The sequence below is a fragment of the Pteropus alecto genome, unplaced genomic scaffold (assembly GCF_000325575.1).
Source record: "Pteropus alecto unplaced genomic scaffold, ASM32557v1 scaffold76, whole genome shotgun sequence".
Taxonomy (NCBI): Eukaryota; Metazoa; Chordata; class Mammalia; order Chiroptera; family Pteropodidae; genus Pteropus; species Pteropus alecto.
Window position 1 is genome coordinate 28,534,623 of NW_006443138.1, and position 10,397 is coordinate 28,545,019.

The 10,397-nt window shown below is 49.9% G+C and overlaps 1 protein-coding gene across 1 annotated transcript in view; it reads right to left on the reverse strand.

The window, feature by feature from the left end:
• Positions 1-5,316: 5,316 nt before the first annotated feature.
• Positions 5,317-10,397, reverse strand: part of SLC6A12 (solute carrier family 6 member 12) — a 20,335-nt gene continuing 15,254 nt past the window's right edge. The window contains exons 11-15 of the mRNA XM_015598438.2: positions 10,329-10,397; positions 9,515-9,617; positions 7,535-7,635; positions 6,851-7,021; positions 5,317-5,659 (exon numbers count right to left, since the gene is read on the reverse strand). The exon at positions 10,329-10,397 is cut by the window's right edge and continues 4 nt beyond it. Of these exons, the coding sequence (XP_015453924.1) occupies positions 5,516-5,659; positions 6,851-7,021; positions 7,535-7,635; positions 9,515-9,617; positions 10,329-10,397 (588 nt within the window). The 3' untranslated portion in view covers positions 5,317-5,515. The remainder of the gene's footprint in view (positions 5,660-6,850; positions 7,022-7,534; positions 7,636-9,514; positions 9,618-10,328) is intronic.

Sequence of the window (10,397 nt, forward strand, 5' to 3'; positions counted from 1 at the left end):
TTGAGGACCCTCTGTCTCTGTCTATTGCATCACCTGGCAAATCTGTACTTGCCTCCCCGACCCGTCATGTGCCAGAAGGGCTCCTCAGACCACATGAGCAGCAACCTGGTCGCTGGTTGTCGCATTAGAAGCAGAGCATGCCGGAATGCAAGGCTCCAGGGCCCAGGGCACCAACCCTCTTCAGCCCCATGTAATCTGCCAGGCTTGGCCCTCTGCCGTCCTCCTCCCGCCTCTCTATATTGATGGGTGGTTAATAAGATTTTCATCCCTGTCAAGTCCATTCAGCCCTTGTTACTTCCTTGAGCAGGGAAGCCACCTGCACTGGGTCACCAGAGAGCAGGCACCTGAGACTAGAGTGAAGTGAGAGAGGCAGGCAGTCCTCACCAGCCTCAGAGCAGGGAGAAGAGAGCCAGGCCCAGGGTTGGGAGGGCTCTGGAGGGGTCAGAGTGGGAGAAAGGCAAAGGGCACAGACAGGAAGTGCAGCAGCGGGGCCTCCCATTCCCAGAGTGCTGAGGGACGCTCTGATGAGGGGCCACACTCGACCCCTCAAACAAGGACGATTCTTGTACTCAGGGAGGCCAAGGGCCTATATTAGTTATCTACTGCTGCTTAACAAATTACTCCAAAACTCTGTGGCTTAAACAACAATATAAATTCATTCTCTCTCACTGTGGATCAGCAATGCAGGGCCTGCCTGGCTGGGTGTTTTGGGCCCAGGGGCCCTCATGAGGTTGCAGTCAGTGTCAGCCAGGCCTGCGGACATCTGAAGGCTTGACCAGGGCTGGAGGATCCACTTCCACAGAGTCATTCACCTGGCTGGCAAGTTGGTGATGGCTCTTGGCCAGAGATCTCAGCAACTTCTGTGTGAGCCTCTCTATTGAGAGGCTTGAGTGTTCACATGGCATGGTGACTGGCTTCCCCCAAAGCAAGTGATCCAAGAGATCAAGGTCCTTCTATGACCTAGCGGTGAAAGTCCCTCACTATCATCCACCACATACACTGTGGACCAAGGACATGAACTCCAGGAGGTGAGGATCATGGGGCCTTGAGGGGAGAAGGAGGTAGGAGGTGGGTTTATCCACGGAGTTGGAAGGTTTATTCATGGAGCTCCTCAGTGCCCCTGGCTATTTTAGGATAAGGTGCTAGCCTTTCCAGGAGCTGAGCTTTTAGCCCTCTGATTATATTTCCCCACAAATCTGAGTCCTGGCTCTTTATTCCCAAATCCATACCTTTCTCCTCTAGGCCCCCTAATCTATGTCCCCCTGACCCCCATATGATTCTGTTCCTTTCTCCTGCCCTAAATCCCATTTCTATAACCCTGATTCTCACCTAGGCAGCTAAAGGCTTACAAGGCTGACAGGCTTGGGCGGCTTACATTCTCTCTCTTTCTCTCACTGGGGTGGGGGCAGTTCTGACCTGGGGATCAAGGCCTGTATCCCTGGGAAGCACTGGGATGGAACAGAAGGGCACAGCTGATGCTTCCTGTCCTGGGTGCAGCAGAGACAAGAGACCCTGACTAGAAGTGAAGGGTCAGCCACAAGGTGGCCTGGACAGAGAGCGTGATTGGGAGGTCAACTGAAAGTTGAGCAATTTCTGGAAGCCCCAAACCAGAGCCAGGCCCTCTCTTATGAGGCCCTGCATAGAACAGGGTGGGAGAAGGTATAAAAATGGAGTAGCAGGCTAGATAAGGAGCAATTTCCCCTGGTCAAGTGCCCTTCCAATCTAAAACAGACCACAACCTCATACATGAGAAGTCTACTCATCAAGGGTTGGGGCTCCAATCTCAGCAAAGTTCACGATGCTCTTCAACTCCCTGAGCTCTCCTAGCCCGGTGCAGGGGGTGGAGGGGACCAAGCATACGTTAGCCCACTCTGTAGCTCGCACACAGACAACCTACACCCTGGATGCAGGAGTAGCTCCCAGATGAAACAGGAGGTCAAGAGTCCAAGCCCAGGCCAGCACCAAGGCCCAGCCTTCTCAAGGAAGACATAGGGGGTACCAAGGTGAGTGGTTGGGGGCAGTAATCTCCAAGTCACCAAAGCCTTGGAGAGCCAGCTCTGTAGAAAGCCCAACTTGGTGGGGGTTGAGAGGGAGCAGGGAAATCCCAGGAGGAGCTCTGGGTGCCAAGAAAGTGAGATAGTCTTAGCCTCACAGATGGAGGAGTGCCACAGTCAAATTAAATGCTTTTGACTAAAATAAGGGGAAATGGGGAAAATTCCTAAGCACATCTGGATGAACTGGTAGGATTAAGAGGCAGAAGTGATCCCAAACACCAGAAAATCCAATTGAGTTCTTCGTGGTTTGGGTGTCCACTCTGCCATGGGGAGCCACTGTGGCTTGACACTCCAGATCTAGCTTTGAAAGTAAACTTGGCCATCGCGCTTCTTTAGGAAAGGGAAGAGCCTAGGTGAGAGGGAGGAGAATTGACCATGATTAATAAATAGCATCAGAGGGTCTACCAAGTGGGAAACCCACACATGAATGAGCCAGAGTTGGTGGCTGTCCTATGACTACCTCCTTCTGAGACACTGGGACTCTTAAGAATGCTGGCTTTTAGTTCCCTTTCTGCTCAAGCAAGGGTTCTGGTTCCCTCCCTTGCCCAAAGGTTCTCGGTCTTTTCCCTAGAGCATAGGTTATAAATTCAAAGGCTTTCAAACATGAAGGTGGTGTATGGGCAATAGGGAGTGGTGGAGCCTGCAACAAACTGGAGAGTGCCTAAAGGTATGCACTTAAAAAATTTTTTTTTTTAAATATCACACTGGCCAAACAAAGCATAGCCACCAGATTAGACCTCTGAGATGAAATGAAAGCAGACCCCAGGTTAACCCCACACCTGTTCTTTATGCATGCATGTGTGTGTATGCACACACACACACACACACACACCTGTATTAGTACTCTGGGCACTTTAAAGAGTCAAATCGCTACTCCTTGCCTATGTTGTGTCTCCAGTATGAGTGCATTCCCAGGACCTGTGAAACTGGCCAGAACTCCTGTTCCCCAACACCCTGTTTCCTCCAGCCCCAACCCGCCCCATCCAGATCTCCTGGACCCACAGGACATAGAGTTCTATACTGAGTGCTGGGACTGGAAGAGGCAGTGAGAGGGAGGAGCTGCTGCCGACATGCTGCCTCCAGCAGTCCCCTGTGCCAGAGAGGAGACCTTCTTGAGTTCAAAGCTAGGGGATCTGGGGCAGCTGAGAGTACTGGTTTATGTAGGGCAAGAAAGATGGGAGAGGACGACGAGCGTCTGTGAACAGTCTGCAGAGACAGAGACTGAGATTCAGGGACCAGCGAGCTGGAGAAAGCTTGTGCCCCACCAATGTGCAGAACTGCCTACAATAGAAAATGCTGATCTCCAGGCTGAAAGGACCAGGGTTATGCAGCATGGCACACTCTTGGAAAGTGACAGTAAGCTGAGAAACCTGGCCGTCCACCCCCATGTCCTCTGCAGCTAGGCTGCCCCAAAGCAAGCTGACTCTCTTCCTTACCAGGACCATGGGAAGAAGAATGAGAGAAGCATTTGGGTTCCAGAGGGTAAAAGCTTACACAGGAGAACTGCTCAGCTTGTCCATCCATCCTGAGGGCAGGGGTGAGGGCGCTTTCCTTCTGTTTGTAAAGGGTGCTCAAGAAGTCTGAGGCAGGGGCTCGGGGAGGCGGCACTGCTCCTATCTGCCACCAGGGGGCAGCAGAGAGGCATTATGCCTGCTCCAACTCAGGTTTCCCAGTCTTGTCAGTAAGAGCGGTCTGACTGAGACAGTTTCTTTCCATCTGTTTCTTCTGTACCTCCTTCTTCACCCACGAACTAGTCTGAAAAGGGTGAGCACAAGTACAGAGAGAATTCCAGGGAGAGGCAGAAGGGGACTGCCAGAACCCAGAAGTCTGCATCTGCTTGTACCCAGTGTGACAACCTACTGGTTCTCACAAGCTGAGAAGTACCTATGTATCTGGGCAAATGAGGGTGGGTGCTCTGAGGATGGCCTGGGGCTGTCAGGGGTGGGAAGGAACTCACCCTGGCCAGATCATAGATTTTTACTCTGGCCACTGGGCATTGGTCCTGGGTGACATCTACCTCGCATCAGTCCCCCTGCAGGTGACTTCTCTTCTTCCAGCTTTCAGGCCTTGCCCCCCAGAAACTGTCCTGAGTGACCTACCCCACCTCTATTCTTTCTCCTCCCTTCTGAACACAAGCCCTGCCTTCCTCCTCCAGAAAGCCTTCTTTAGCCAGGGAAGGATCTGTATGATTTGGTAGGAACTCGGGGAGAGGAGCACCCCTGCTCACACACACGCACACCTCCCTCTCTGTGGGAGACCAAAGGGTCAGGAGGAGAATGGAAAGTGGCAAGAATGAAGGGTCCAGAGAGGAAAACTCGTCCGATGAGAAGGGGCTGGCAGAGGAAATACCACTGTGGGGGCACCAGTCTGGGGAAAGCTGCTCACTCCCTTCACAGAAAGAACTTCTCTCCCTTTCACCCCAAAACAGCACAACCGAACAGAAATGAGGAGCGGTAAGGAAAGCTAGCACACGGGGCAGGCGATCCACACATGCTTGTTTAGTTGTGCAGGAGGGTATAATGGGAAGCACACTGGCCTGAGAACCAGAAGACCAGGTTCTAGCTGTGTGAACTTGAAAAAGTCACTTTGTATCTTTAGACTTCACCCATGAAGTCAGGGATTTGGGCAAAAGCAGAATGGCAAATGGAGCTGCCTGAAGCACTGTATTTGGAGGGATTATGAGGTGGGAAAGAATCTGTTATCAATTAACAGTGTCTATCTTGTGTACAGGGCGTACATGCCATGTATCTGCTAAGTCCAGGGATCTTCTGTAAGTCCTTTCCATTCGAATGCTCCATGAGTTGATGACAACATGGCAAGAAGAGTGTGGAACTAGGGCTGGAGTTAGAAATACCTGGAGAGACTGTGTCTTGGCAAATTCAAGACAATGCTGGCATGTGAAGGTTTGCCTCCTGGCTGTTTCTCTGGTTCTTTCCCACTGGACTCCAGAATGCTAAGCCTAGTGAAGAACACCTTCTAATAAAATGTCAGAAACCAATATGGTACCTTCAAGTAGCCACATCCAACAATGTGTTCCATCGTGCTCTCTGAATCAGATCACGAAATGTATTCCAATTGGTGTTATCCTCCCAATGCACAAATACAATAAACTCTAATAGGAAACATCTCTGCAGTGGGGGTTCCCACACAGTATGATGTGTTATAAACAGATGGTGAACTCCAAAAAGACCACCCTCTTTTATAAATAAGATGGTGTATTTCAACAGGGAGTCACTTCACAGTGTGGCATATTCCAGTGGGACCATCTTTAGCCCACCAGGAAGAGTTGCTCCAGCTGAGGCGTGGAGGGGAGTCTGGCCGCTGGCTGGGGGTGCCCAGGGACATCGCAAAGGTTCTCAGCAGGGCTGTGATGGGAACAGAGGCGAAGGATGCCCATTGCAGGGAGAGGGTGGCCCTGACCCAGGCTCCTGGATGAGAGTCACCTGGCTTCTGGCCACATTCTACAAGTGGGTCTCTTTCTCCACAACTATCAGTCCCTCCTTCACTGGGGAGGGCCCACAGTTCTGGGTGGTTCCTCCATCCAGACATAGGTGTTGCTTGGGCTGTGGCAGGCTGGGGTCAGGGGTGATGAGCTGTCGCAGGCGCTGTGGAGAGAAGAATTGAGCGGGTGTTGTTGGTAAGAGAGGCAAAAATGTTTCTTCATGTCTGTATCTCCAAGGGCTTGCACAGGGCCAGGTACATGAGGGCAGCTAGAATCATATGGGTGGATAAATAAATATTTTGAGAAGAGGCAATAACATGGTGTTTAAGTGTGAACTGCCTAGGTTCCACTCCTAGCTCTGTTACCTGTGCAATCTTAGGCAACCCATTTAACCCCTTTGTGCCTCATCTATAAAATGAGGATAATAAGAGTACACACCTCATTGAACAGTGCCTGGTACAAAGTAAGTTATCAGTAAGTATCATTTTTGTTCTTATTACTACTATTTTTCTTATTATTACTATTATATGTTCAATAAGTATCTATTATTGTTCTTCTTAGCAGCAGAACTACATTACTATTGTCACTGGTGTTTCTGGTGTCATCTCCTCCCCCTCCTTCTTACCTGGATTGCCAATGTAATGACTAGAGTCGTGATAACCTTCTTGTGACCATGAGGTGATAAGCTTGTGATGAAAATACAACATGCTTACAATTGAAGTGCAGAAATTTAGGAAGAGTCTGGTCCCTAACAGCCTCTTTCAGCAGCTAAACCAAATGCCAGCAACCTCTGACTCTGGTCTTCTTGATGTGTAAGAAAAAAATTAGCCTATTTGCTCATTGTAGGTTGGATATTCTGCTACTTGTAGGCCAGATAGATTTCTATAGATGTAATGTCTTTGTGGGACACTGGCTATATACCCTTCCAGGAAGGTATGTCCCAAACTCTAAACAAGGAGCCTTTTGCATTGGTCCCCCAGGAAGGGTTAAGATAAAAAAAGAACCCAGGAGTGACTATGCGTGGGATGAACAATGATAGCTATCTATCAGTTTCCCAAGATCAAGGAATCTACGCTCTATAAACCTCTGGGTCTGGGCCCATTTATGTCCTTATTTGTGACTTAGTTTCTCCTTAACCCTTTGACAGTTTATCCTTAGTTAACCTGCCTAGATTCTGAAGGTCTAGGACTCTGGGACTTTTGAATGGTTCTGAAAATGAAACTATTGGACTAGTCTTCAAAGACACGTCTCTAAGTTTCTGTTAGACTGCAGGGTTGCCCTACCTTCAGAGCTGGGCCCCCAAATCCCACCGCTTAGCACCCTCTTTAATTCATCACATGCCCCAGGCTCCTACCTTCTTGAAGGAACCCTGGGTCTTCAGGAGGGTGATGATGATGAAGAGCGGGACACAGGCCATGGAGGAGAGAGCCAGGAACCAGCCAATGAAGTATCCCCAGGGAGGGTACACATAGATGTTGTTGTATGTGAGAGGTGTATACTTGCTCAAGGAGAAGAAGAAAGTGGCCTAGAAAGAGGCAAACACAGATAGGAGAGAGAGAGAGCCATTGAAACTCTCTCCTCAGCTTCTTAAATATCCAGTGACAGAGGACAAGTTGAATACACTGTGGTGTATCTCTGAGGTGGAATAGTAAAAAACCATTTGCAAATCGTGGGCCCAGGCATCACTCACATCAAAGACTGAGATGGGGAGAAAAATAAAGGAAGGGAGGGGAAATGAAGGAGCTCTAAGCAGACAAAGAGACCAATGACTGGGAAAGTAGGCAGGCGAATAGAGGTGCTGTGAGAAAGGGATGGAGCAAGAATTAGAATAGATCATAAGGACGATAAAGCAAACAGATGGAAAGATGGCCCCAGAAAAGAAGGGCAAGGGAACCAACACATCCCAGGGAATGGACCAGCCTCCCAAGGTCACTGGACAGGCAGGGAAGGAGCCCCAGAAATCAGGCATCCTGTTCCTCATCTCCCCGTGTCTGCTGGAGGCAGAAGGGAATAAAGGGGTAGCTGGGTGAGCACATACCAGGCAAAGCCCAGGGGTCAGGAAGAGCCAGGAGATCTTCACCAGGGGCCATGGCCGGTAGCCAATCATGTCCTCGACGTTGTCATAGAAACGGTCTGCCCCTGCCCAGGCACAGTGGAGAAAGAGTGAGGACAGAAGGATGGGGACAGCTCGTGGATATTGGGAACAACTCACCTGGTTTTGTGCTCTTCCCCCAACCCTGTGAGGGAAAACTGGATCAGGGTACATGAATGAGATGGGTCCCTGGCATCCCAGCCACAGCTCAGGGAGTGAGGCGAGAGAAGAAGCTGCCACCAGTAAGCCAGGGGCCCTGGAGAGAGTCACCCAACCTTCCAGTGCAGGCTCTTGTCGTCCTGTCATGGGATGAAGACCCCCATCATCCTAACCACAGAGGAGAGTGTGAGCCTAAAATCAGGCTCAACACTACACAGATGCTTATTCATCTGCATAGTAAAGATGAATTCGGTTTCAAGTCAAAACAGCAAAATGGCAAGTGTGCCACTGCTCATACAGAGCCCGCTAAGCTCATATAGGGCCAGTCAGCTGCTGAGAAGGGAATGGAACCATGGTCTAGATTCTAGACTTCAGAGGGACCACTCTGCTTTCTCAGTAAAGTGCGGTGCGTATGTAAAAACACTGACTGGTTTTGTCTGGTTTGGTTTAGTGGCCTCCGGTTTCCACATTTGTTCTGCCTCCTAAGAAGTGAAGAGTCCCAGATGGGTGAAGACACTTGGAAGGCCCCGCTAGCTTCCCCTCACCAAAAAAAGATACTTTCCCTCTGGTCACGTAGGCAGGAAATGCCCCCATTAAAGAGTCATTCCTTTGGCTTCTAAACTTCTCCCCAGTTGAAAACCAGATACTGCTAAGTAAGTGTAACACGTTAAGGCTTATCAACCATTTACACTTGCGTGAGCTCACACAGCTAGTAAGTGGATGAACCATTATCCATCTGGGGTTAAGTTTATCAGATCATCTCTGGGAGCAAGTTCTGAAATGCAGAAGAGGAAAATCAGGAAGACACCAGATGCTTGAGTGAGAAGGAAAGAGACACCTCTAAGGAGAGAAAGAGAAACCAAACAGGAAGGCTGAGGGTAGGAAAATGAAACTTTTCTACTCATGGTTTATCCTGAGGCCTCAGTGCGTGGCACCCTTTACTCTATCTGCCCTGAGCCTTGTGACATTGGCCATGTGTCCCCCACAGCTTGGTACAGTGGAGCCAGACGGACCTGGGGTACAATAATGGCTCATTCATTGACTAGCTATGTGAGCTCAGGCAAGAGCTGTAACCTCTCTGAGCCTCACTTTTTCCCTGTAAAGGGCTCTCTTGACAATTGTGAGATAGCACGTGACACGAGCCCCACTCACAGCAGTACGTTGACTCAGTAACTAAAGGTTTCTCTCCCTATTGTTATTAGGCACTAAGACAACGTGGATGGTATGGCATTCAGCACTGGTCAGTTATCTCAGAGCTGAGGGGCCAGGGCTGTGGGAAGAAGTCAGTGGAAGACACAGTTTACCTCAGTGTAAGATAGAAATGCACAACAACCACACTGGAAAAGGTACCGCAAAAACACAGGAATGATTTTCCTGTTCATGGACGTGGTCAAGCAAAATGTGGGTGATAACTTTGAAAGGGAATGTGAGAATCTGTGGAGGATTGGACTAAGTGGCCGTGAAGGTCCCTTCTGACTGGGATTCCCACTGGGGAAGAACCTCTGGCAGCCTTTGTATCAAGACAACTGTTCACTGTTATTTATAATGACCCTCACTATTCAAGGAACTCAGTGTTGTCATTAGCCCTGTTCTACCTGCGTAATGAGAACTGCCCAGGTTCCCAGTGATGGATAAACTTCCCAAGTAGAAAGAACCAGGACAGCAATCGAAACCGTATAGAAACCAGAGCCTAGCACACCCTGTCTCTCATCCTGGGCAAGTCTCTCATTCTGGGGTTCCAGAGGTTCTTCCCCCAACCCCACTTACCATACACCCAGCTGATGCAGATTACTTCAAACATTGAAAGGAAGAGCAGGCATATACCACTGGAAGCGTAATAATCAAACAGCTGGAAGATATACATCCCGCCCTGTGGAGAATGGGGTGGGGCTGAGGCCTTGGCGAGAGGACAAACACTCATCTGGGTGCCATCCTGCCCAGCCCACGGGAAGTCATTCCTTGCATCTAAAAGGAGTTTTCTGTGTCTGTCTCTATCTTCCGGCCCCTCGTTTAACATCAGGACAATGATTTCTGACATCTGGAAGGACGCTGGGGACTGTGGTGGACATATACTGTTTTGTATGCCCAGCATCCCTCTCCCTGCTCCGGGCCTGAAGGAGAGTCATGGCTGGATACTGGCCACACACTCAGGAAAAAGGCGTTCTCTCTCCTCTGGGGCTGCGTGGGTGGCAGAAGGTGAGCCTGAAGCTGCACCAGCCTTCTTTAATATCAGGAGGACAATCTGGCCAAGAAAGAAGTTACTAGAGGGAACGGAGCCAGGAGACAGAGAGGAGCAGTTCTGACCACGTTATTAGAGTAACTGGATCCAATCATACCTAGGACAAAATATCTCTCCATGACCCCCCAAATTCCTCTTCCTGCTTAAGCCAGCTTGCGTTTGGTTTCAAGAGAGTTAACTAACACAGGTACATTCCACTGTGTGGTCCCTACAACCTCCCCATGAGGGTGTCGACACCCCCATTTAGCAGATGAGGAAAGTGTGACTCTGAGAAGGGTCAGTGGTGTCACCGATGGTCCTCTCACCCTGGGGCCCAGCCTGCAGGCTGCCATCCCTGCTCACCTCAGTGACCAGGAGAAGCCCAATCAGGTAGCATATGACAGCAACAGCGAGGATGAGGAGCTCTCGCCG